Source organism: Zychaea mexicana (assembly GCF_025766255.1).
Source record: "Zychaea mexicana strain RSA 1403 chromosome Unknown BDB00scaffold_22, whole genome shotgun sequence".
NCBI lineage: Eukaryota > Fungi > Mucoromycota > Mucoromycetes > Mucorales > Lichtheimiaceae > Zychaea > Zychaea mexicana.
Window position 1 is genome coordinate 230,599 of NW_026516685.1, and position 26,183 is coordinate 256,781.

A 26,183-nucleotide genomic window follows, 5' to 3' on the forward strand; every position below is an offset into this window, starting at 1 on the left:
ATAATGCCTGCTTAATATTAACGTAGTCAACTTCCCACATGTCAGCAATGCCTTGTTATTGTTGTCATGGGAAAGTATCAATTGCTACAATACCTCTTTACTATGGCATTTGGAGATATGTGTGCACCTAGCTATGCATATAGTTACACTAAATGCCACACTGTTACTCAGGTTATGAATGCGGGTGAATTTGTCGAATGCTTCATATTTTTACTAAGATGCATATGAAAATTAAACAAGTGTAGTTGATAATTGTTAAATAAATATTGAGAGGGGTGGTGTTCTCTATGTCGCTGACAAAATTTACAAGCTTTGTGAATACTACATTTTGGACAGGCGCAAATATATTTACATGTTCTTTTTGTTTCCTTGTGTAAAAATTCATTTCTCTGATAAATTACGCATCAAAGAGTGATTCATCAATCACGATACCGAACTGTTGTTGCAACTATAAAGTTGAGCCGATGAAGTTAAACTAATTTGTCCTCTGCAAACGAAATTGTTTACATCTTTCTTTTTGAGTCCATACCTGTTCTTTCAACTTTTGATCTAATACTTCCTCGAAACCTTGACTCGTGCTTCCATACAATAGCCTATTTGTCTTGTCCCGCAACTTCACGAGCCAGAAACTAACGCTCATAACCATTAATGTGCAATCGAATAACCATAGTCGCCACGTCGAGTACAAATAGCTCCTAAATTTCTGGCCCGTGGTGATAGATTGGTTGTCGTCAAGTGAAACATTGCGCTGCTCAGCTAATCCACGCAGTGCCCACCGAGCCATGACGTTGATGCGATTTACCGGACTTCCCAAAGCCTTGTTGTTGGCGCGTACGATATTCATGTTTCTTGATACGAAAATTAGCTCTCGTGGAAAGAGTGCTTGGTCCTTGAGGAAATTCTTGATCCGGTCCTTGAGAGACACTTGTAATTCATAAATGTCTTGCATATTCACATTCGCTTTTCCCAGATGTACAGCTTTGTTGGGACTGAATGGCTTTTGCAGTGTTATAGATGCAAACATATTTGAATCTTCAATTCCCTATATCAAATTCCAGAATACGTAAGACACAGTAGCCGAAAATGAACCAGCTGCTAAGTCGTTTTAAATAGTAATAAAATAGAAATCAATGATTTACCCAGCTTTTACATATCCGGTTCATGGTATCCATGTCTAACATAAACAATGCTTCCCATAATTTACAATACTCTAGACGAAATCTGTATATGTGCACGTCAGTTATTTGACTATTGACTTCTTTTTATCTCCTAAGAGCTAATCTTATACTTACTTTTCCGATTCCTGAATGTACAATCCATGGTCGATAATCACAACTTGCACGTCATCTTTAATAGTTGGATGCTTCCTAACAAGCACATTACCAGGATGCGGATCGCCTTCATACGTTTAAACACAGTTTAAAAAGTTAATCATACTATCCTATGTCCACTCAACGACACTGCCTTCTCTTTTACCTTACTACTACTTACCGTGCACAAAACCACTCTTAAAGATCTGACTAGAAAATGCTTCTATCGTTGTATACATTGCTCTATCCAGATTGAGATTTTTGGCCTTCAATTTTTGTGCGTCCGTAACTTGTACACCGTCTACCCACTCGGAAACGAGTACACGTTTGGAGCTGATGTTATGGTATACTATAAAGCAACAACGAAAATGTAACGGGTAAACGTTTATAAACGTGTCAAGCTTAAATCATGAATATCTAACCCATAAATGTGACCAACCTTTTGGGACGTAAACTCGATCCCTGAACGTAGCTTCCTCATTAAAGTATTCTTTTGCTTTTTCTGTATTACTGAAGAGAGTATGGAAAGGGTGAGATAAAGAGTAAAACACCAATGATATGAAGATGTGGGCCGGCGACGGTATACACCACTGATTTCTATGTTTTACCTTGCTTCACTGATAAAATCAGTTTCCATGCGTATATGTTTCTCGATATAATCGGATGACCACGACAGTGGCAAGTCAAACAGCCTTTCATAAACTTGTAACAAGATTCTAAACGCAAGCAAATCCCAGTCCATTTGCTTGAGAATAGCAGGTTTTTGGATCTTGACAGCAACGACTTCACCCGAATGCAGCCTGGCTCTATGAACTTGAGCAATCGAAGCCGAAGCAACAGGCAGCATTTCAAACTCGGAGAAAACTTGGCTGGGATGCAATCCATTGAAATCCTCTCGAAAGACACGCTCGACGACTTCAAACGGTAAAGCAGGCGCAGCATCATAGAGTCGTCGTGCTCGCCGTTGGTAAGCAGGCGGTAGGACAGCGGACTGGGTTCCGATAACCTGGCCAACTTTGATATACAGACCACCGTTGCGCTCAAAAACGTCAAAAATACGATTGGCCACGCGTTCATGGAGAGACTCGATCCGTGAAGCGCTGTCGGGCTCGAGCGATGGTCGGAAATTCAGCTTGTAGTCGACGGCTAAAGCAATGCCATTGTAAAATGTACGTATATTGCGTTGAATTAGCTGTGCTTCGGTGCGAGCGTCAAGGCCGTAAACCCCTGTGCCGAGAAGCGTGGTGCCAACTATAAACCGGGTCGGCCGCCTCATTCGCGCCCATAAAGCTGACATTTGTGTCTGTGTGTATAAAAAGTGTCGGGTGTAGTGCGTGTATATGCAGGTTTGCGTTAACGAAATCCGAAAATGGGTCTGGAAAATGCAGCGACGCAGAACGTCGGAGCGCAAAAACTACTACTGTGTTTGTCACACATGAAAAACTTCAATATACAACAAACAATGGAAAAATACACTGACAGCTTTAATCTTTTAGAGAGATATGGTATATGTTCAGGAGAAGCATTTACTTCTTAAGTACTTATACCAGCAGCTAGTCTGCACAGACATAAAAGATGAGAGAGGGGAACTCACTACAACTTATTTCATATCAAAGAGGCACTCTTCCAAGGAAAGAATTTATACTCCTGTTACTGTTCTCGTTCCCTAACCAACTTTGTAGGATCATTAGGTACAAACGCGTTCACGCAATTCTATGCTTACCTTTGTATGCTATGTTCAGCCAGCTATTACTGTACACTATCTTGTGCATACTTCTGTGTGTTGTTTCATCGAGCACGACAGAAAAAGCATCAAGAAGATCTTCTCGTCATGGTATAATATGATGTACTGATAAAATCATCAAGCAACGTGCAACGCAACATTAAATCTAATCGCAATGCTTGAACTACAGTTTGGTCTCTTCTGATTTCTTTTAAAAAACGACACTGTGTATCATACACTACTGAATTCATGCTATTTGTTTGGCAAAGAGGTTTAGATTACATGTGTATTGTTGAGACATGTTATGTTAAAGATGCCGCGGTTTTCTAATTTTTGGGCTTTCTTACTATGACACTTTCTGTCCAAGATGGCTTTTAACTGTCTGAATCGTGCATAAAAGCGCTTGTTATCCGTTCAACAGTATCCTACCATTCCTTTTTGAATCCGTATTAAGAGGCAGTCGGGAGGGGAACTTACGTTGTCAGACTACAACGGTGCCCCAACAGTGTCCAATCATCTTTTACGCGCAATGTACTGTATTATTGGTGCTAGCTACGTGGTCTGTAAGCAAATAATATTGTACAACGTCTTACTACGAAGTTTCTTATTATGATACTTCAGGATAGAGCCTATTTCAGATAGATGATCTAAGCAAATATTTTAAGCAAGTTTCACTGCATGAAAAAAAGAATAGCGTTGTTACATATTGATACCGTCGCTTTTTGTGAAGGATCTTCATTACTGTATCTCCAAGTGACATCGCCTAGAAACTACATCATAAATCGACGAGCTGGTGTACATGTAACAGTACTTAGCGACGATGGTACTGTGGAGGTGGCGCGCGGGAAAATCAGCGATGCTAGACAAAGTGGGATGTACATATTCTCTCCCTTACAGTACTTACTGCTTTAGGGGAGGATTGAAAGTGAAAGAAAAATAGCTGTAGTTCTGCGGGAATGCTCTTTTCTATTGCGGGTTCTTCATAAATACATCTTCGGTGTGGAAAATTAGCTGCAATAAAACATTGAAGTATCTTGAAAATCCGGCCTTTTTAAATGCCTACGAGACCAATTTGTTTTTTGAATCATAGCTATAGCATCAAAAGAAAGGAGCAAACTCTTGCTTTAATATATCAACTCATATTTATGAAATCATGTCACAGCACGCCGGTTGGATCCTTGAATACGCGCACAATAGCACTTACCCGTATTTGGCCCTGCGTCAGTAACGGAGCACGTTCGTTTCATCATCACGCTGATATATACGATCAAAGTTGACGATACGAGAGAAACCCCAATTGTCTTCTTCTGAAGTAAACTCATGACGTACAGCTAATAAAGCAAATAAGAGTTGAGATACACATATGTATGATGTCGATGTAGCGAAGGAACTTGAAGAGCAATAGTATCCATTACCATAGCTTACATAATTGGTAGTGCGGATGGGATAAGCAAATCGCAAATCGAGCGCATGCATAACTATCTTTCTTGTCGTCTGAGCTGTTGCCCTTGTCTTGATCTATCCCTTTCCCATTGAAGGTACATGGGACAAAAGAGGTTTGATATGTAGTTTCTTTTCGGATAAAGCAGCAACTTCCTGTATAAGTGATCAATATGAAGGACCATAACATGACCCGCGTTAGCTTTCTCCCATACATTCATCTACTATAAAACCATGCCATATGATCACCAATTTCAAACTTGGGTCTATAGGCGCAGTCTGGTAATTGACACCAATATTTAATGTCCCAATAAACACACTTGGATTCAATCAGTTACTCGTCAACCTTGGCAAAGAGCTCATTGACAATCTGTTCACCTGCGAAATGTCCACGAAACATAAGACAATAAAGTGTGTACATGTATGTACGCGTGTTGATGCTTTACATGGACTTTCCCTTCTTTGCCCTTCCATTTTCTCTGCTTTGTAAAACGACTCGAGGAATAATAGTAATAACATTCATGTAGTATTGAAAGTACGCGTGGGGCTCAGTTGTTGGCTCTATCGACAAAATATTAAACTGACGATAAGGTGGAAGTAACTATTACGATCATTTATGCATGGTTACAGCATGTTTAACTGTTATTGTTATACCTCCTCGATTCAATTAAAAAATATGCACCTGAAAGAAAAAATGGTAGGGAACAATGATGGTTGCCCTAATTCTTGGTTTAATGGATACTGTTCAGAAGGTACGAACCATGGCGCACTTTGCATTGGTTACTCTTTTTGTAAGATTACACTCGTAGTCCAGGTGCATGCACGGATCCCGGATGCGGATTTGCTGAGAAGCTGTGCCAGTTTTGAAAATGAAATGCGCTGCTGCTCCTGGGGAAGCAATGCCTGGTAGTATCGAGGAATTTCACTAATACTGCGTATCATAGCATTGGAGTTACTGTGTCAACGTACAAGATATAAAAAGAATGACTCATTCTTCCATCAATGTAGCAGCGGTACTACTGTGCAATCGTAGAGAGGTCGGCCTATTGACATATTGCTTTTATAACTGTTTGATCGCAAGAATGCCAACTATTAAAGATGCATATGAACCTCAAGATGATAACTTGAGGAATTGTCTTTGCCGCAACGCTTAAACGCAATGTGAATCCCTACAGTATGCGTACTTCCAGCTAACATTACTCACTCATATTTTTGTTTTATTCGCCTCTTACCCAGCTCGTCCACTGCGGGAATATGGAGAATTGGAATTTGAGAGTGAGAATAACCATTTGTGGAGGTGAGTAAAGGATAATAATAGAGGATCGCTACACGCGCTGCAAATTTCATTCCATATATCAGCAAAAATAAACTGTAAGATTGTTTCTCAGACAAGTTCAATGTCCCTTGGTTCTCCATCGACACCGACTGCTTTGCAGACGATCACAGTGGCAACTATATTGTTCGCTGCAACTGTCTCCACTGTGCAAACTGGAACAAGATTGATGAGTCTCGCAGCAAAAATGAACAAATTTTATCTTTTTGAACGAGCCCTTGAGCTCCCTCCTCGCTTCGCATGAGGAAGTCTTACAACAATATTAACATGTACATACAAGTTTAACGAGTGAAAAGTTAATAAAACAAATATTTATTTGGTACGTTATACTACTAATCAATAATAGGGTGTCGATGTCTTAGCTTCCCTGCTCTAAGGCAGGTACTGACAGGAGCAACCGCCGGAAGGTGCATCGACATCTGCTCCCGTAACCCTCTACCACAAAGCTAGGGTCTTGTCTTGGTCGCTTTGTGGATAATGGAAGGTCGATTGGTATTGAGATGCCCAGTCCGGTCTCACCAATCGCGACCACTTACCTTCAACCACCTACCTTACGCCTTCGTCGCCCGTGCCTACAAAACAAACACCACCCACCCACCCACACACCCACTTACCTTCAACCACCTACCTTATGCCTTCGTCGCCCGTGCCTGCAAAACAAGCACCACCCACCCACCCACCTATGACCTACAAAACCCGCGTTAGCTCCCACTCCCTACCCACACATCCACAGAAAAAAGAAAGGGACTCACCATACGTCGTGATCGTGAAAAAGTGAAAAGGGAAAGAAAAAGTGAGGAAGCAACACGCTGCGGAAAATGGGTGTCATTTTATGTGCATAAGTTCAGGGCCCGCTTCCTTTTTTTTTGCGTACAAAAACTAAAATAGGCAAAGATAAGCTCCGTGCTCAACAAAGCGCAGAACAATGACAGACGACAGTAACACGATCACAGCGCGCTTTATCACACTTTGGTGCCGTTTTTCATCTTTTTTATTTTTAATTTTTTCTTTTACTTTCTGTGTTCGCGTAGTCCTGTTCGCGAAAATAATAAGGAAAAAAGTTGGTTCAGAGGATACGTTCCGGCCAATCTGGTATTTTTTGTCACATGTATCATACTTCAGGCGCAGCCTGGGAAAAGCAGACAGATAGGATATATGGTCGACGCTGTTTTTTGCATCCACCACGCTTGCCAGCTTACGATTATCGTTCGTTAAGCTGACCACCGAGCGAGCTCAATGCGAGACAAAAGACGACAAGCAGTCTAAAACCACACCACCATAAGCGTATTCAGCGTAGTGTTTTCGCTCGGACGAGTGACGTCCCCCAGCTTTGGTTCCATCCCCCCACCAAACCACCACCCCCCAATTTTTTTCACCGCCAGCACGGAAGGTCTGCGCATGAAGAAGCCGAGCATGACAGCAAAGTACAATGAAGACCCTGCGCAGAAAACATCGTAACTTGGCCTCAGAGCCTCGAAAAAACAAGGGTTTAGTATGTGCGTGTTGCTACGAGTCTGCCCATTGCGCTGGTTGCAATTGTGTGAAAAAAGCGCTGCGAATCTCTTCGCAAGAACAGCCGCCATTTCGCTCGGAATTGGTCAAAATGGGTGACGCGAATAAAATAAAATGTGTTTTGACATGCTTGTCCTGGCAACAAATGGCTTTCAGGGACACGAATTGTCATGACTACTGAATGCCATGGCAATAAGCAGCTCTCTTACGCAGCGTAGTTAAGCAAGCCTCATAAAGAAGGATGTTCACTGTGAGTGGTACAGGGATCATGGGTGGAGTGAACCGAAAAAGGAAAATTTCGTTGACAAGCTTTGTGCAGATCAGAGCAACTGCGAAAAGGAAGTGGGATACAGAAAGCGCGTTGCTTTTCTTCTCTTCTCTTACGATCAATCATCATACGATATGATAAACACCAAAGAGTATAGGCTATCATAACTTGGACGATATCGACACAGCCACTACTTCTAATGGGAGCAATTTGATGCACCCCTGGTAGCATTAACAAAATCTCAAAAAGTATGATAAGCTATTTTACATTGAACGTACGCTCAATGACCTGAACACGTCTATTCTGTCTGCTATGATAGACTTTTGTGGGGGTAAACTAATGGACGGATCGCAGACATGCCGGATATTAAATATTTTCAAGATGAGAAGGACGAGGAAGGTGGAGTTTGGATGCCATGATGATGGATGTTGTCTTCCGAGTGAAAGGAGTTTTCGCCTTAATCATCAGTGTGTTTCTTGATGCAGTGCCACCTTCGTGTGTTGACATTGATTCATGCTTTTCGACAGGTGACAATTTGGTCAACCCAGGTATTTGGATAGAAAGGAAGTGTCGACTAATTACTGTACATACAAATTTACTTATGTTTGATACAAAGCAAATGTGTTGTGCTATTTAAATCAATCTTAGTATATGCACTACATAGCCTTATACGGCAAACCATCGGCGGTCCGTAGCTTAATTAATTATTTTCGCTGGCCACTGGTCACAGCGACTATGTTCCATGTCATAGGTGGGTGACAAGTGAAAGGTATGCCACGGCGGTTATTTTTATTGTAACTGTAGACAAGCAAGACAATGGAGAAAGAGGAATAAAGGAAAGCGTTGCTGTACAATTGTCGAACTGCCTCCACCTGTAAACATAGCCGGCGTTCCAAAGGCAGCTCAATCTCAGGCGATCTCCCAAACAGTTGGGCACATCCACGTGGATTTAGGCTTTGATAGAAAGTTATTTAAAACGTTTGTAAAACAATTCTTCTAATGAGCATGGGCATTACAGTATTCGGTATCAAAAGATTTAATCTTGGCTGTAGAGTGCATGTCGTGCAGATTCTATGAGAAACGACAGTTCAAGCACACAAAGTTCGATCAACGTGTTCCAAGTCCAAAAGAGATCCTGCTGTTGCAAGAAATTTTCTGATGTGCCCAGTACTGATATTGCTACGCAACGGGTTTCACAACACTTTGACATTGTATTACACGGTCTGTGCATTATGCTTGCGTCAAACAGTTTCCTAGATATTATGTTTAGATTCAATCAAGTCAGTGCAAAGTAAAAGTAATTACGAATCTAATGTAAGCCATGACATTGTCAGCATTGTAAAAGTAAAAGAACAGGGACATAGCACGCCAAAACATGAGTTCTTTCCTAATTGTCAAATGAAGCGGCGAAGACGATTGAACACAGTCAGAAAGATAATGGCTATTGCAAGGTCAAGCGACACGTGAATACCTTCACAAGGAAAGATACTGTAAATGAGTTTGAGGACATAAAATAAAAGAGCGGGTTTTTATTCATTATGAGAAAGGTGCATTCATTATCAACAACTTTGGCATGGTGGTCGAGCTGCATGCTGCTAATGCGTATTTGATTGACCAGTTTATCAATTCATCCAGCAACAAGCAAACCGACGCACACAGAGGCTCAAATGCAAAGAGGGTCGAATTTGCGTTATGATAGAAGTAATTGATGTTGTAGCCAATGCTATAGGTGCCGAGCGCACAGCTATCCGATTCTCCCCGTGGGGAGGATTTAAGGTAAAACAATACACGATGAATCCTGCTTCCACATTTTGCATATAAGATTCAATGTGTATTGATTTACAGCTATATGGCATTTCATCAAAAACATACATTTACATAGGATTACGAAGATAAAACCCCTTACGAATCATAATCTTATCTGTTGCAGCATTTAAACCCAAACTTCGTATACGTTCGTTTTGTTGAGCCTTGCGATGACTATAGTCGTGATCCTACTTCCATGGAAAAGTACTCACTTGATCCATTCCGCAAAATTTGGAAAGGCCGTCCATTTACTTCCGCAGGAGGTTATACAACACATCTTAAAATAATTGAAAAAGTTCCAAAAGAGACGGGTAACTTGATTGCTGTCGGTAGGGCTTATATTGTTAAATCCAAATTTTGTCGAGCGACTCAAAGCATGGCTGGCCACTGAACAAGTATGACAGAAGTACTTTTTATACAACTGGGCCGGTTGGATACACAGATCACCCGTATCTTAATGGTTGTCAGCATCAGGCTTAGATTTTTAATGATTTCTCATCCAAATATGATATTATTCTTTGTATCCACGCCTGTTTGAAGCATACGCACTATGTACTGTGATTTCGTTGTTAAGCGCCGGCAATGCCGCTTCAGGCACAATGATCCAGCGGAGTTTACAATACTGGTTATATCTATGCGTGGCTTGATAAAGTTGCATTTTCTCTAGTTATTGCTATTCAACCATGGCCAAAAAGAAGAAAGGAGGCAAAAAAGATCCGTCATTGAAAAACGGTGGAAACACACGACCTAGGAAAAAGCAAAGACGTAACAACTCTGTTCCACCACGATCTGAAGAAAACAGTACAGTCTCGCTCCCAAGATCTGAACAAAGCCCACAGTCGATCGCTGGTAAGTTTATCTTTTTATTTATGTGTGCAACTCACAAAGTTGCTGCCGTTCAAACTTCTTTCACCTTCCCCTATTCCAAACCAAACATGCTAAAACTTGAAACAGCAAACGACGATTTCATTGCGCTTGATTTTGATGATTTGCCAACAATTGACACCAGTGGTATTGCTGCTCCCAACAGCCGCAAACGCAAACGATTCCAATCTGAACAAGATAACGACGGTGATGACGATGACGAGGATTTGACAATGTTTCCCTGGCTTCCGTTCAAACGGTCAGGTACTTCTTCACCTCGTCCTTCTGTCAAAGCAGTGTAAGCAAAATTACAAAAGTGAAAAATCGTTGCGTTTTTTTTAGCAATGTAATATGAAACTTACCAAAATATTATGCTCCGTTCGTTTGTTTCGTATACGTGCTGTAGTCTTGAAAATGAAACCGCCAGTTTATTAGCTTATCTCGAGCCTACAAAAGCGGAAGTGACTATGCGCAAATACTTGATCCACAAGATTCGTCTTGTCATCGACAATTTGTATACTGATACTAAAGTTGAAGTATTTGGAAGCTTTAATACAAATCTTTATTTGCCAAACAGGTAATGCAATAAGGATGGAGATAAAAAACGGATGAATGATGAAATGAAGCAGAAGTGTCTGCGTTTGACAACGGTCGAGATACTAATTTTATTAACTGTCTTCCATATTCTATTAGTGATCTGGATCTTGTAGTGCAAGGAAATGCTCGTCTTCGATATCTTGCCCGTGAATTGGAGCGTGCAGGCATTTGCTCAAATCCACAAGTGATCGAAAAGGCCTCGGTAAGCGTTTATTTCCTATCCGTGTACGTCTTTTGAACAATTACAAGTGGCAAAGGTTAATAAACCTGGAATTTTCTATAGGTACCTGTCATTAAATTTGAAGATTCGCTTACTGGATTAAAAGTTGACATCACACTCGATTCTGATTCCGGTATCAACAGTGCTAACTGTATCCATGCCATGATCCGACAACAACGCGGCTTGCGTCCCCTCACGTTACTTGTCAAACTTTTTCTCGCATTGCGGAGACATAACGAGGTGTTTACAGGCGGACTGGGTGGATACGCAATTGTCTGCATGGTCATGAGCTTTTTACAGGTGTGTTTCGCAAATCGATGGCTGTGGTAGGAGACAATGATATCTTACACATTTTGTTTAGATGCATCCGAAAATTGCTGCAGGTGAAATTGATCCACTGGCAAACATGGGCACTCTATTACTCGACTTTTTACAACTCTATGGTGTTGCTTTTCAGATGGAGGATCTGGGTATCTCGGTTGTAAACAAAGGATCTTACTTTGCAAAGGTAAGAATAAGATCAGGAACCTTTTTAGTGAGCAGGCAGATTTTTCTTACCGACGCTTCATCAACATCCTCACTATTTAGACAAGGAACGTCAGGAGCAGGAATGGAAAACCGGTATACACAATTCAAGATCCAATGGACAGTGATAATGATATCGGTGCAAAATCATACAATGCAGTTTTTATCATCAGAGCGTTTAAATCTGCTTACATGTTGTTGACACACAGAGCATTTGAGTTGGAAAAAATGTTTAGTCAAAACATGTTAAACCCAAATCAGCGGAATGATCTCCAGCGGTCAATCCTGTGCAAGGTATTTTACATACCCAAGGACATGGCTTTGCTACGAGAGAACATGACTGAAGTCTACTTGAATCGTCTCTGGGAAGAGGAAGACGCCGCGAGTTCATTTGATTGGAATGCTGTATAAAAAAAGAAGAGCAAAAGAGACATTATTGAAAGGGTGAATATCTCATCTTATCTCTCTCCACTTTTTTTACGAGCACTTCCTGTTCTCTCGTCTTCCTCCTTTTCCTCCCTAACCCTTGAATGTATGCTTGTATATATCCCGTCTTTTTCTCTATCATTTGTTTTCACACAACACAGCACAGCGCAGCATAGCAATACAAATATTAGCTCTAGTTTTTTAAATACCATGGTTATTTGCCTTTACATGATGATGTCAGAATTGAATTCGATATTTCGCTTGTCATACCGAGCTTAATCATTAAGATTTGAGGCGTATGTAGCACAGAATTTCACGTGAAATTATGAAGAGAGAAGATGACATTAATCGCAGACACGAATTATATATGTAGTACATATATATAGAACATCAAAGATGGTTATTTATTCACAAATCCACCACATTTGGTGTGCACGATTTCAAGTTTTATTTTTTCATGGATAGCATGTGTGTGTGTGCAAAGGAAACAAAAGACATTACAGATAGAAAGAAATGGAAGAGGTATTATAGACGGTTGAGCTGCTGTGAAAAGGAAGAAATGACAATGGGGGGGTTATTTTTTTCAGAAAGGGAGGTAGAAGACATTTACAACTTGCTGTCACGGTTGCCAGCAGCAAACTCAACAGCAGCGGCAGAGATGGCAATGACATCACGCTCAACAACGCGGGTCTGGAAGATGACCTTGTTGCCCTCGCGCCACATGGAGGTCTCGAGAGTTTCGCCAGGGAAGACGTGCTTGGCAAAGCGGGCCTTGATGTTCTTGACGGCGGCAGGATCGTTATTACCAAAGGTCTTCAAGACATGCTTAGCAGAGAAACCAAAGGAGCACAAGCCGTGGAGGATAGGAACATCGAAGCCACCGACAGCAGCCATTGAGGGGTCCAAGTGAAGAGGGTTGTAGTCACCGCTGAGACGGTACAAGGCAGCCTGGTCTTCGCTTGTCTTCTCAGTGACAACGGCATCGGGCTTGCGGTTGGGAGGAGTGTTGGCAGCGGTAGCAGCACCACGGTCAGCACCCTTCTTGGGGCCACCAAAGTTGCCGGAGCCACGGATGAACAAGGTGAATTGGTTCTCAAAGACAACTTCGCCAGACTCGTCGGTCGAGGTGACACCAACAACAACGGAAGCACCCTTGCCCTTGTCAGTGATTTCGACAATGCGGGCCTCTGACTTCAGGGTGCCCGAGGTGGGGATGGGCTTCTTGAGCTCAAGGTATTGCTCGCCGTGCAACAACATCATCTTTTAATGATACGATAACATCGTGTTAGTTTGCTCTTGTTGTAAATACACAATAAACGCCGCTTGCATTGTAGAAGATATAACTTACGGGGTTGAAGTTGGGCAAGATGTCACCGAAGGGCAAACTGCTCATGATACTGAAGGAGGGAATGACACCAAAGGTGGGGAGGGTAGCAAAGTTTTCATCGTTCTCGTAGACGAACTGCAAGTCAGTGCGCTTGCAACCAACACCCAAGGCGTACAGGATAACTTCACGCTCGCCATAGTCAAAGGTGGTGACATCGAACTTGATCTTCTTGGCAGCCTCAATATCGACAGAGCCTTCGCTCTTGGTCTCTTCTGCTTCGTTGCCAAAGTTGGCCATGAATGCCTGGAGCGAGTCCTGAGTGCTTTCGGGGTTGATGGCACGGCCATCCTCAAAGTCGATAGCCTGGGCCCACTTGGAGGCAACCTGCTCGGGAAGAAGAGGGCGGTTGGCAGGGAAACCAACACCGCCACTGCGTTGCCAGCGGACCTTGGCGATCCAGCCAGAGCCGACCTCAAAGATGCTGCCGTTCTCTTCGAGGCTGCTGTGCGACAAGTAGCCGATGAGGGGAGCAACGTATTCGGGCTTGAAGGCCTCGACCATCTCCGGGGGCATGATGGTGGCAGTCATACGGGTGCCGGCGTTGGGAGCAATGACATTGCAGAGAATGTTCTTGCGGCCACCTTCGAGGGCCAAAGTCTTGGTCAAACCGACGATGCCGGCCTTGGCAGCACTGTAGTTGGTCTGGCCAAAGTTACCGTACAAACCAACGGCAGAAGCAGTGTTGACGATACGGCCGTACTTTTGCTTGACCAAGTGGGGCCAGGCAGCCTTGATGACCTTGTAGGTACCGCGCAAGTGGACGCGCTGGACCAAGTCCCAGTCGGCTTCGGACATGCGAATGAAGGATTTGTCACGCAAGATACCGGCGTTGTTGATCAGGATATCGACGCGACCGAAAGCCTTGAGGGCGGTCTCGACAACCTTTTCACCATCCTCGACAGAGTCGTAGTTGGCAACAGCCTTACCACCAGCCTTGATGATTTCTTGGACGACCACGTCAGCAGCACGGCTGTCCGATCCTTGACCAGAGACAGCACCACCCAAGTCGTTTACAACGACAGAGGCACCGAGCTTACCAAGAAGAAGGGCGTAGGCACGACCAAGACCACCACCTGCACCAGTGACAATAGCAACCTACGTACGTACATCCAATACCGTGAATATTAATTAATCACTTTCAATTTCTTTCCCTCCCTTCCACGTTGCTTTAACTCGATCCGTCATCTGTGGCTCTGGAAAATATAATAAGGGTTCTTACCTGGCCGTCGTAGCGGAGGGGCTCAACCTTGGGGTTAGGAGGAGCAGCCTTGGCGCGCTCTAAGAGCTCGACAAAGTCGGTATCAGTGATGGAAGCGGGGTAGGTGACCTTGGAGAAGTCGGTGATCTCGTTCCAGCGGGCACCAACGGCAGCAGGGTCGAAGGTCTCGTCAGCCTTGAAGACGCTGCCGGCGGAACGCTCCCAGCGAAGCTTGGAGACAACGCCACCACCAACTTCAAAGATGCCGCCGGTGTCTTCGGTGTTCTCGTGGCAGAGGTAGCCAGCAACAGGGCAGACGAACTCAGGCTTAAGAGCTTGAAGGATCTCGGGAGGCATGACAGTCTCGGTCCTGTGGAAATAGCATCATGCGCACACACGGTTAGTATCTTGAGCAACAGCCAACGCCGAGCCTCGATCAAGGGTGCTCTCATATACACACATACACATATAATTAGGTGATTAGCTACTTACATTCTGGAGGCAGCCATGGGGGCGATGGTGTTGCTGTGGATGTTGTACTTGGCACCTTCACGGGCCAAAGAGTTGCTGAAGCTTGCCAAAGCCAGCTTGGCTATAAATTTTCACATTCACGTAAAGTAAGCATGTGATTTTCTGTAACGATACACCCATGCACGCCTACATAATGCAGCCCTACTTACCAGCGCTATAGTTGGCCTGACCAAAATTACCGTACAGACCAGCGGCAGAAGCGGTCATAATGATGCGACCGTACTTTTGCTCCTTCATGATAGGGAAAGCAGCCTTGGTGACGGCATACGAACCCTTGACGTGAACAGCCATAATAAGGTCCCAGTCATTGTCGGTCATACGAGCAAATGACTTGTCACGCAAAATGCCAGCGTTGTTAATGACAATGTCAACACGGCCGAAAGCCTTCATGGCGGTCTCAACGATCTTTTCACCATCAGTGACCGAGTTGTAGTTGGCAACGGCCTTGCCACCAGCCTTAAGAATCTCTTCAACAACGACATCAGCGGCGTTGTTGCTGCTGCCATCGCCAGTGTGGGAGACACCAAGATCGTTTACGACGACGCTGGCACCACGCTGAGCAAAGTACAAGGCGTAAGCACGACCAAGACCTTTATTGGAAATTTAATAAGGATATATAACAGAGTGTGTTAATGTAACCGTGTTCGTGTATACCGAAGGTGGCGATGACTGCAAAAGAAGGGACAGCCAGCACAACGGAAGCGTCCAGATAGGGTTTGAGTGGTGATGATCATTACCTCCACCAGCGCCAGTGACAATGACGACACGTCCATCATATCGGATTTCGTTATTTGCCATGGTTATTTTTGTTAAAGAAGAGAAGGGCAAAAGAAGAAAAAGGAAAAAGTGTGGGGTTAAAAGCAAAGGACAGGTCTTTAAATACGGATTTGTACTTTTCAGCATTTGTCGTTTGTGTCACGTCTCCGCTTTTCACATGGGCATTCATCACGATTGGTCAGCGAGCCTGATCTTACACCCCCATTTCCGGCTTAGTCAACAAATACTGATGCTGCAAAAAGGCGCACACAGACGGTATTCCATCGTCCTCTGCCATTGACCTCCACTTCTTTCAAGAAATAGCAGGAGCAGGCAAAAATGAACAAGAAAGCGAAAGGGGGAACGCTGTCGGGTTTGCATTACACTCAGAGCCGGATGAAATGAATTATCCGGAACATGCCTCTCGTGCGAAATTTCGGTTAAAAAGGTTCGTTTCTGTTTACGTGTAGATTGGGGTCGACTCCGACACGGTTTTTGGTAGCATTTCTAACCTGTCAGCACCTTTTGATTTAGTGCCCGAGGCATTTCAAATTTCAAACTCGCTCATACAAATGGTCATATGCACACTCAAGGCCTTTTCGGCAGGGCTTCGCTTGGGCTGGTACTACTACTACTGCTTTCTCTGTGTCCACGCATTGCTTGCTTGCTTGCTACTCACCACTTACTACTTACTGCTTGTGACATTGTAACTTTTGTAGTGAGTACCTCTAGGGGAAGCCCTACTATCATACTTCGCCAAGATTGACTTGACTCAATTGAGTCTATTCATCCACAGACGCTTTGATAGTTTAGCTGGCTTCTCTGTTTCTCGTTTCTAATATCCATCGTCCCCCGCCGCACCATGCGAAAAAACAAGAACCTGTTTTCAGCCACTACGGTCACATGCACGTTTGAGCAACAAACATGCTCTGCTAAAGCACCCATGCAGTTCTATGTACATACCCCACAGACATCATTCAGATTACCACGTCGTACAGACCAAGGAAAAAGAATTGTTTTTATTAAAAAATAAACGAGCGATTAGATGGGTAGAGGTGAACGGGTATGTCATGCAATGGTAAAGCAAATAAAGGCTATCAGTAAAAGGGATTGACAGGATAAGTATTGATCACCGGTGGTGAACGCGAACTGTTGACTTGTAATCTCACGTCCAATGTTGAAAACACGGCGAATGTCTGTGAGCACGCCTCATGGTCCAAGCGTGAAGGCACCAGCTGTCTTGGTGGCGCACGAAGTTGCGTATTTACTTGTTTACTTGCTGTTGATGCTTCCACTATACCGTCATTTGTCGTAGCACCACGCTGCTGTTTTCGTGAGGAGTTGGACGAGTACTTGTTGACCCGTTTCATGTAGCTGTCCATATCTACCAAGGCCCCTCGTTTCCAGTACCAGGTGACAGTGTTGCTGTCCGAGTCAAACTCGTATTTGGCGAGCGGCAGATCCTCGACATACAAGCGCCGCTTCAAGCCGTACTTGTGGTGGTAAATGTCAATGTAATCAAGCTCGACGCTAATGACCGTCGCAGACTCAATGATGGGCTGCTTTGATGCCATATTGGCCAAGTAGCGCGACAAGAACAGATGTATGCTGAGTTCCTCTGCGGCGCCTGCTCGCTCTTTGCGATAGTTGCAGTGGTATGAAAGGGACTGGACTGTCTTTTTGCTATAACCACTCATCTTTTTGTTGTTCATGGCGGCTTCGAGTTGGCGATGGACGATGATATCAGCATAGCGGCGAATAGGAGATGTGAAGTGGGTATAAACGGGCTCGTTCAGGGCATAGTGAGGCCATTTTTCAATGTCTAATGTGCCGACGCAAAAGTATTTGGCTCGTTGCATGGGTCGGATTGCGAGAGCGAGTAAGGCTTGTTTGATTTCGCCTTCCGGTATGGATTCAAAGGATCGTTGCAATTCACCACTTGTCTCTGCCTTGACATCAAATCCAAGCTCTCGGGCTTGCTCTACAAATTGGTTCTGCAATATAGTAAAAGCTATTGTTAATCTCTTGTATTCCTCGTTCCATAACATGGCAAGCCATACCAGTCGTCGGATAATTGGGCCCTGGTGTCTTCGCAACAGCGCTTCATTAGAATAAGTGGTGCTAATCTTTCTGGCGGTGCTGATGTTGGCCTGTAACATGAATTCCTCAATCAGCATGTGCGCTTCAATATGTTCAAAAGGTACAGCAGCTGTCGGCTCGCCATTAGCATCCACGTCAAACATCAATTTAATTGAATCAAGTGCCAGTGCACCGCCCTCGCCGAACCGTCGTCTTCGTCTGCACCGTGCCAGCTCCATCAGATCACGGATGGCTTGTTCAATTTCGGCCGCACGTTCAACTGATGGGTCAATATTTCCACCATCAATCACCTTTTGTGCATCCTCATAGGATAGTTGTGCTTTCGATCTATTATTAAACTGCCAAGTTAGATGCTCTTTTTCTCATGCAATCAGAGAAGAGGATGTTGTAGAAGCACAATCAACATGTACCTTATCATAGTTTTGCAGAATGATGTGTCCAACACACGGGCCTCTTTATCTATTTTCCAGATAATCGAAAACGCCAGTCTACCCAGTCAAGAAGAGTGGTGGATATTAGTCTTTTTGTATTTATAAATCACGTATCCACAGTAGTCCATATGCATCCCACGCTATTTCCGTTAGTTTTCACCTATCCTCGCCAGCTTTGAGACTACACAGGTTTTGACACAGGTCTTCCGGAAGCATTGGTATTACGCGATTGACAAGATACGTGCTTGTGCCACGCTCTTTTGCTTCAGAGTCCAGTGGGGTATTTGCTTTAACAAAGTACGACACATCGGCAATATGGACCCCTACTTCGAAGCCATCCACCAGCCGCTTGATATGCAATGCATCATCCAAATCTGCAGTAAATGATCACAAGCTTGCATTAGCTTTGTTTGTTTTTCCCATTTTCGGCAATTGTTTGAATAAACATCTGTTAAAAGTTATGACAGCTACTTTACCTTTTGCAGTGCTTGGATCAATTGTAAACGTCAGAATTTCTCGCATATCACTTCGTTTGGAAAATTCGGCTTCAGGAATTGTAAATGGCAATGGTGGCACTGCTGACAAAGCTGCTTCACTGTACGGCGTTGTGGCGATCGAACAGTCTGTCAGAATGGCTTCGGTCTCTACTGCCATGTCACCAACTTCACCAAGAACTCGCATAATCTTGGCTACGGGTCGCTTTTTGTTGTGTTGCCAACCAATTATTTTGGCCTATTTGGTGTATGTTCACATTATTACTAGGTATACCCTTGACGGCTATTTCACTGCCCACTCCAATATCGCCGTGCTCCTTCTATCGTCTATGTTTCTATTCTTCTGGCTTACCACTAGTAATTGCGACTTGTAATGGTCTTGGTTTTCAACAATGTCCGGCGGTCCATTGGCATTCGGTATGTAACAGAGCGGCATACGCTTGTCGAGTGGACGGAAGCATAGTCGATGCTCAAGAGCGGAATTGCCTTCTTGTGAGAAGTCTAAGTTCAATAATCTGTAATGAAGTCATATCAGTTAACTTTCTCTACAGTGAAGAGGACCGGTTTCCCCTCTCTTTAATCAACTAGAAATTGAAGTAAAGACGTACCCAACGAGAAATCGTTCTTTGGGTCGCTCGACGATGCCGACAACTTCGCCTGCGTACTTTGGCTTATATCCGAATGTATCGTCTTCCTCTTCTTCACTGGATTCCTCTTCTTCCTCTCCTTCCGCCAAGTCGGTCGCAGAGGGATTGCGGTCCACATTGGCACCCTTGCGAGAAAGAAATTTCAGATGCGCTTCTTTCCGTTGCTTCCACGCAGGGTCCACGTCTTTTAACCGGATAGCCACGACATCGCCGTCAAACGCACGGTTCCGCGAAAAATCACTTCCAATGTAAACATCATCATCGAGCGAAGTCACGGACACATAAGCATCGTACCGTCGACGTCCGCTGATGCGAAGAATGCCAACATAAAGCTGGCCATTAGATACTCCAAGCTCGATCTCTTCAAGAGAAATGTACTCTGGATATTTGAATGAATCCATAGTGTTATCGTTCAACCATCGCTTGTTGCCTCGTTTCTGCATTGGTGATGAGCCATTGTTGTGCTGTTGATAGTTGTCTTGAGCCGGTGGTGGTTTTCCAAAGAACTGTGGATACATAAATGGTGAGCTATTGTCCGTAAATACTTGGACGCTTGGTTCTTGCAGTGTCGAAGATGGTGAGAAGAAATGTCGGCCATTGATCCCAGCAGTAGGACTGGTGGCAGTAGCAGTGTTTGTATGGGAATGGTGGGTTACTGATGCACCACGTCGCAATTTGGGCCCATGGAACGTATCGTCGTCGCTGACATATTGTTCATGCTCATGTTGAGGTTTATGGTGCTGCTGCTGCTGCTGTTGCTGCTGTTGTTGTTGTTGTTGTTGTTGTTGTTGTTGTTGGTACTGGTAACGCTGCTGTGGGTCTCGTGGTTTATCTACACGGACACAAATATCATCGACAGATAGATCTCGGTTTTCACGCTTTGCAGTGAAGAAATATGTGAGGTGTGCTCGAGTATGATTGTCGACAGTGTCGTCAAAATTGTTATGATCAATCGGTTCGGGTGACCATCCCGATCGTGGCGGCGTGTGAACGTTGCCATTGATGTCGTCGTCTCCTGCTGTTGTCTTTGGTGGTGTATAGTTGGATGAAAACAACTGTTCTTCTTCGTAGCCGTCGTCCCAATCATCGCTCCAGATACTAGGCTTGCGGTTGTCTTCCTCTTTTGTTTCATCCCCTTCATCATCAATTGCACCGTGAATCTCATTTCTAACGCCGTGTTCTTCTTCAATAGTTTGAATTGGATTGCTAATAGAAGCTATGGTATCCGTAGCACTATTGCTTGCGACACGCGTCGGTGATGTTTTTTGTTGTTGTTGTTGCATAACCGGAACATCTTCAGATCCGGAGGCAAGAGACGCAGTTTGTTGGGGGCTACTGTTTGCAGCGGTGACACGCGAAGTGGCATTAGCTGAAGTCATCGTTGGAGTGAACCAATTTGAGGGACTTGACGTGCTAGGCGAAGAGGCGAGAGGTGTATTTGTCGTTGCTGTTGTTTCTTCAGGCCCGCGCCATGCGCGCCATTGGTGGTTTGCAGAATCCTCGCCATCGTTTTCGTTGGTCCTCAGGTACGGTGAACGTCCGCCGAAATTACTCCTTGGGGACACACTTCGGCTGCTTGTAGTATTACTCCACGACGGTACAGGCGATCCGGATTGATTACTGTTAATGTTGCCTCGTGGCATCCGCGGTGAATTTCGGTAGTTGTGTGGCCTGCCACGCGATTCCTCTCGCGGTCGTTGTTGACCCTATTTTAGGTTAACAATTCAAAACAAAACAGGTGAATAAAGAAACAACAAGTTAAATGCCACTGGAATTGGCTGAGATCCAGCTATAGCACTTACATAATAGTCAGACATGATTTGCGGTTCGAGTCAAAGGAAGTGGACGAAGAGGAAAAGAGGAGTGTAGCACAGACCTTGGTGATATTATCAGGTTAAATGTGAATGTAGTAAACTTTCTCTTTTCAATCATCGCTCCAATTATGCAGCGGTCGAGTCACAAGACAGGAAGCCGATACACAGATATTTTCACTGTGATTGCTGCTGCTACGACTGACATTACTGCTTCAAGAGTGCTGGAGATGGTTATGGTGTGATGCGAATACTTTTATTATTACTTTCTTAGTAAAAAACCCCCAATAAAAAAACAAGTACTAATTACTCTACTACATATGAACAGCCCTTTATTTATTTGACCTTTTCCTTGGGAGTACGCACTGGTCGCTTTAGAACAAACGCATCCAATGCAAAAATGGCGAAGAGTATAATGTGACCCACAAAGTACACGTTCTTGTAAGCAACCCATGCCTTCGAGAGCTTTAGCAGATCGAACTGTATCACGCAATAATGGAGCGCGACATTGCAGGTAACCCAAGCAACGACCTTCCATGCAGCCAAGGCAAGCGCATTCTTGGAGGTATAGGTTTGTACGCATGGCAAGAGACGCTTGCGGAGGACAGCTTCACAATGTGTGACAGCGAATTCACAAAAGAACGTCGTGAAATAGTTGATGTGGAAGCCGTGCCAGATGGCCAAAAAACCCAATGCACCAAACTGTGACAGTTGCTTGTTGCCCAAAAACCTGAGACGCTTGAATACGTAGTACTTGACCCACAGGTTCGTGTTGATGTTGAAAGAACCAATGATGTGATCGATCGAGGTAGCCGTTTCATAAATAGCTGGCAGGGCGTTGGCAAGGCCGCCGAAGAGTCGATTGCCTCGGCTGTCTTCGCCATCGTACGAGATTCCGAAATAGGCACAAGCACCTGTCATTTTATCATAACCACCCATTGTTGTTCTAGCCATTTAGCACTTGATCTATACCATGCGCCCCCTCCTACCTCCACTTCGTCTCAAAGCACAAAGAAACAGTAGTGTTTAGATAAACAAACCTTCAGTCAACATCCAGACACCAATGTACTTGTTGTAAACAAACTTGCCGGTGATAATGAAGATCCAAATACGGCGCAGGAAACAGAGGGAAGCAAATTCGTCAGTGAGGAGATAAGACGTAGGGTAATTGCCACCGACACCTTGCTGGATAGCAAGATAGACAACAGCCAAGCCTAAGCAACGGAACACATAACGCATCTGGTCCTTTTCAGCTTCTTCTTGAGCAACCGCAGAACCTTCCTGCAAGGGGGACGAGGCGAGCCAGCGCCGATACAGCGAGAATGAGAATTGCGGGCCGACTAAAAATGCAGATGGGAAATAGCAATAGGCTAACACTTGACTGAAATCCGGTAGAGACGCCAGTGGCGTATCTAACGCGAACGACAAGGGTAACTGGTTTGGCGGCTTTGTCTGTTCAGTAGGTCGCAACGTAGTCGTGTGGTCGGTCGTTTCTTCAGCCTTCTTTGTTGGCTCGGGACCCTCGACCTTGACAATCGAAGTGGCACCGTCATAATAGTCGAAACCAAAGCCCATGAGACGCAAGCACAGAATGCATTGCGGCATTGTCCAGGTGACATCGTAGTCGTCTGTTGCCGTGATATAATAACCTGCCAACAAATAAACTGCGTTGAATCCCCACACAGCGGCCGCGCCATAGAAGCGATTGTTGGGCATGAATCGTTCGTTCAGGTATAAGAAGCCGTAGCTTGCACAGACGGTCAACAATGAGTGGTAAATGCTCGAGCCACTGAAAAATAATGCAAGCGCGAGGCCAGCGAGCAGAATGAACAAGTTGCGTTCGGTGACAGTGGCAGCGGACACGACAGGACCCTTGCCACGAATGTACATTTGGTTATACACGCGAGCAATAGGGTAGGCGAGACCCAGGGTCACCAGCAAGCGCAGCGTGGGTTCTGGTACGCCCGACACATATGCAATCGCCGAGGTAAGGAACGGCATAATGACGGCGAGAAAAGGGAGGAGAAGACTACAAAAAAAAAGTTGCAAATGTATGGAAAATGGTCAAAGGAGGTTAGATGCTAAACCCCGCAGGTGGGGTTGTGGGTTGCAGCATCTGTGGCTGGTTCAATCCGACGCCAGGGGTTGCATGTGAAGAAACGCCTGACTGAATAAAAGGTTATTTTTTTATTATTTTTGAATTGTACATTTTCTTTGTTATTACGGGTCAATAGAAGTAAGTTGGTCTAAGGCTGTTCGTACTCTATCACGCACATCTCGGCTAGGGTCCTTTTCCATTTCTTGTAGTTTATGTTCAACACCTAGTGCGCGAAGTCGATTAATTCGGTCTACCAAGGCTGCAGGAAATAGAACATTACATAAGCAAACGTTAGATCCTTGACTGCACCTTCCCTGCACCACATACTCGTTACTACTCTACACATACCATCCTCGTCCTCATCCGAATTTATCCATGTCCAGTTAATGATACACCACACTGCTGCAACTCGGATCTTGGGTGCTTCATGTGACTATAGGATACAAAGACATGTTTTTTTTTCGATGAGTAACCCTAGCACACCTTGATTTCCAATTTCTAAACGGCACATCGTGTAGAGAGAAATACGTACCAAATGATGAATGATACTGTTTACAATGCTCGGCCGGCTCATTAGCATTGTCCTTGGATCTTCAGAGCTGCTTGACATATTGGTTACAATATACAATGCAGGCTCTAAAATCTATGATGCCATTCTTCGTCAGCATATCCTGGTATTCCTCGGTGACAACTCTCATAATGAATATACAATCATTTTGTCTTGACGATATTATGTACTAACCGATGTCATGGTTGTGCTATCATCACCCTCGAGTCCCATATTGGATGTGACCTGAAGCTTGCTTTCCAATACATCCAATAGATCATCCCGGCCAATACCCTCGATAACATCCTCGATATCCTAATAGACAAGAATTCCTCAGTTTTTTCCGTCTCCTTACTTTGTTGATATATAACGACAAGTCAAAAAAGCTAAAGTCGCCTTACCTCTTGTTGTCCACACACCAAATTCCTCACAATCTCTAATGCTTGTTCTTGTATAGCAGGATTGGGTTCGTGTAACAGCTCGATCAATGCATCATAAGTAAGTGATTTCATCACCGCCTTTTTCGCTGACAGATCGGCTTTGTAAAGTAGACTGTTAAGTGCCCATACACCATTAAGCTGGAGCTTGGCATCATTTGATCGTGAGTATTCGACGAATCGATCAATGGCCCCTGCATCGATCACACTCTATGTTTCAGTTATAAAGACGTGTTAGATTACGTTTACAATATTATAGTAAATGTTCTCTTCTTCCCAGTAGCAGCAAACCATTATAATTTACCTTCTTCATGGGTGAAAAGTCGAGTGTAAGGTTACACAATGCACCACAGGCTGCAGCTTGGACAATAGTAGATTCATCTCGTAATAACTTTAACAGTAACACATACGTGTCAGCAACAATTCGATAATATAAGATTACACGAACGTTGATAACAGTAATAGCTTACCTTCAAGAGAGGTGCCGCTACTCCAGCATCCACTAAACTGGTACGCAAGTTGCTCACACTACGTGAAAGCGACTTCGCGCATTGACATGCCGCTAGCCGGACATGTGGATACTTACTTTGAAGTGCTGCTACAACGTGTGGTAATACTTTGGAATTGATCGCCTATGATTCGTTCAGTCAACAAGCGTTACTAACCACAAAAAAGAAGAGGATTTCTGCGGTCTCAACAGGAGCGGCAACTTTTTTATTTACCTGAGATCGACATTCTTCTTTTAACAGAGTGGCTGCAGCAATAGCAATCAAAGAATTCTAAGATTGTACCTTTGTCAACTAAAAAAAAGGCTGATCCCGAGCAACCTTTCACTGAATCCCACTTTATTTCCATTAGAAATTACGAGTACTAGTCCAACACATACCTCGCGAATTTTTTCTCTGCGCTTAGCGACGCTTCCAACACCCGGTACTCCAATCCGCTCATCCGAATCATCATCGTTTTCCTTTGACGACGCACTGACTAACAGCTCTGCCAAGCGCGAAATGGCGTCTGCATCGTATGCTGCCTTTTGCATATCCTCACTATCCTTTACCAGATCCGCTAGAACCAATGGAGCTCTTTCCTGTACATCACCCGAGGGATCATTCAACAGCTTGACTAATGCCGGTAGTACAACCAGCACAATTTCAGTAAATGGCTCGATAAATACGCCCGTTCGATATAAGTTTGTCAAGCTGAAACAAATATAATAAGACATTAGTGGTAATGTCTTTTTTGAGATAATTGAGATAAAATTACCAGGTAGCAGCAATCAAACGCATATTCGGACACTTGTCGCGTACAAATTCGAGCATAGTAGCAGTCGTCAGTTGATTTGAGTCAATCGCTATGCCATTATAATAATAGTAGTAGTCATATGCTAGTTAGTAACCATGACTCTCAACACACACTCACATATTCTCTTTAACATGTGTTTTTTCCGGTTTCCGAATAGTGTTGATTATGTATTTACGTTTAGCGTGAATCACAATCTCGCCGAGCTCGCTGTTTTCGCGACATAGCGTTGCCAGCGCATCCAGAGCCGCCTCCTGTGCTTTGACGTGACCCGAATGCAACAAGTTGACAAGAGGTGGAATTACACCAGCTGAAGCCAACTGCATCTGTTGTTCTTGTGTATCGCAGCATTTAGCAATAACTGCCGCCGTAAATTCCGCAATCATGCCAAATGACAAACTCTCCGACGTCGCGCTCGGTTGG

General features: G+C 44.1%; 8 protein-coding genes across 8 annotated transcripts; 2 read left to right on the forward strand and 6 right to left on the reverse strand.

Annotated features, from left to right (window-relative positions):
* Positions 1 to 179: 179 nt before the first annotated feature.
* Positions 180 to 2,694, reverse strand: BDB00DRAFT_815065 (ABC1 family-domain-containing protein). Its single transcript, XM_053122879.1, has 7 exons — positions 1,919 to 2,694; positions 1,750 to 1,820; positions 1,492 to 1,659; positions 1,293 to 1,398; positions 1,140 to 1,221; positions 530 to 1,042; positions 180 to 448 (listed from the first exon to the last, which is right to left on the reverse strand). The coding sequence occupies exons 1-7, from the start codon at positions 2,605 to 2,607 to the stop codon at positions 398 to 400; spliced, it is 1,680 nt and encodes a 559-aa protein (XP_052981462.1). The 5' UTR covers positions 2,608 to 2,694; the 3' UTR covers positions 180 to 397.
* Positions 2,695 to 4,247: 1,553 nt separating this feature from the next.
* On the reverse strand, positions 4,248 to 4,532 carry BDB00DRAFT_815067 (uncharacterized protein). Its single transcript, XM_053122880.1, has 2 exons — positions 4,449 to 4,532; positions 4,248 to 4,364 (listed from the first exon to the last, which is right to left on the reverse strand). Exons 1-2 carry the CDS (start codon positions 4,507 to 4,509, stop codon positions 4,255 to 4,257), a joined length of 171 nt encoding a protein of 56 aa, XP_052981463.1. The 5' UTR covers positions 4,510 to 4,532; the 3' UTR covers positions 4,248 to 4,254.
* A 6,095-nt stretch (positions 4,533 to 10,627) lies between these two features.
* BDB00DRAFT_900208 (uncharacterized protein) lies at positions 10,628 to 12,390 on the forward strand (the record flags this gene model as incomplete). Its single annotated transcript, XM_053128548.1, has 5 exons — positions 10,628 to 10,833; positions 10,950 to 11,055; positions 11,137 to 11,373; positions 11,435 to 11,581; positions 11,662 to 12,390. The coding sequence occupies 5 exons, from the start codon at positions 10,628 to 10,630 to the stop codon at positions 12,007 to 12,009; spliced, it is 1,044 nt and encodes a 347-aa protein (XP_052981464.1). The 3' UTR covers positions 12,010 to 12,390.
* A 240-nt stretch (positions 12,391 to 12,630) lies between these two features.
* On the reverse strand, positions 12,631 to 15,938 carry BDB00DRAFT_760444 (uncharacterized protein; the record flags this gene model as incomplete). The annotated part of the gene is made up of 6 exons (XM_053119210.1): positions 12,631 to 13,284; positions 13,373 to 14,506; positions 14,631 to 14,979; positions 15,102 to 15,201; positions 15,290 to 15,730; positions 15,878 to 15,938. 6 exons carry the CDS (start codon positions 15,936 to 15,938, stop codon positions 12,631 to 12,633), a joined length of 2,739 nt encoding a protein of 912 aa, XP_052981465.1.
* A 1,055-nt stretch (positions 15,939 to 16,993) lies between these two features.
* BDB00DRAFT_760494 (uncharacterized protein) lies at positions 16,994 to 19,969 on the reverse strand (the record flags this gene model as incomplete). The annotated part of the gene is made up of 7 exons (XM_053119217.1): positions 16,994 to 17,890; positions 17,957 to 18,323; positions 18,407 to 18,484; positions 18,588 to 18,801; positions 18,904 to 19,159; positions 19,274 to 19,436; positions 19,530 to 19,969. The coding sequence occupies 7 exons, from the start codon at positions 19,967 to 19,969 to the stop codon at positions 16,994 to 16,996; spliced, it is 2,415 nt and encodes an 804-aa protein (XP_052981466.1).
* A 337-nt stretch (positions 19,970 to 20,306) lies between these two features.
* BDB00DRAFT_815085 (uncharacterized protein) lies at positions 20,307 to 21,479 on the forward strand. The gene is made up of 2 exons (XM_053122881.1): positions 20,307 to 21,274; positions 21,371 to 21,479. Exon 1 carries the CDS (start codon positions 20,787 to 20,789, stop codon positions 21,183 to 21,185), a length of 399 nt encoding a protein of 132 aa, XP_052981467.1. The 5' UTR covers positions 20,307 to 20,786; the 3' UTR covers positions 21,186 to 21,274; positions 21,371 to 21,479.
* A 137-nt stretch (positions 21,480 to 21,616) lies between these two features.
* On the reverse strand, positions 21,617 to 23,502 carry BDB00DRAFT_815087 (MBOAT, membrane-bound O-acyltransferase family-domain-containing protein). The gene is made up of 2 exons (XM_053122882.1): positions 22,420 to 23,502; positions 21,617 to 22,293 (listed from the first exon to the last, which is right to left on the reverse strand). The coding sequence occupies exons 1-2, from the start codon at positions 23,378 to 23,380 to the stop codon at positions 21,716 to 21,718; spliced, it is 1,539 nt and encodes a 512-aa protein (XP_052981468.1). The 5' UTR covers positions 23,381 to 23,502; the 3' UTR covers positions 21,617 to 21,715.
* A 705-nt stretch (positions 23,503 to 24,207) lies between these two features.
* On the reverse strand, positions 24,208 to 26,146 carry BDB00DRAFT_760670 (armadillo-type protein; the record flags this gene model as incomplete). The annotated part of the gene is made up of 8 exons (XM_053119226.1): positions 24,208 to 24,339; positions 24,426 to 24,671; positions 24,766 to 24,852; positions 24,932 to 25,093; positions 25,184 to 25,240; positions 25,348 to 25,660; positions 25,725 to 25,812; positions 25,939 to 26,146. The coding sequence occupies 8 exons, from the start codon at positions 26,144 to 26,146 to the stop codon at positions 24,208 to 24,210; spliced, it is 1,293 nt and encodes a 430-aa protein (XP_052981469.1).
* Positions 26,147 to 26,183: the final 37 nt, after the last annotated feature.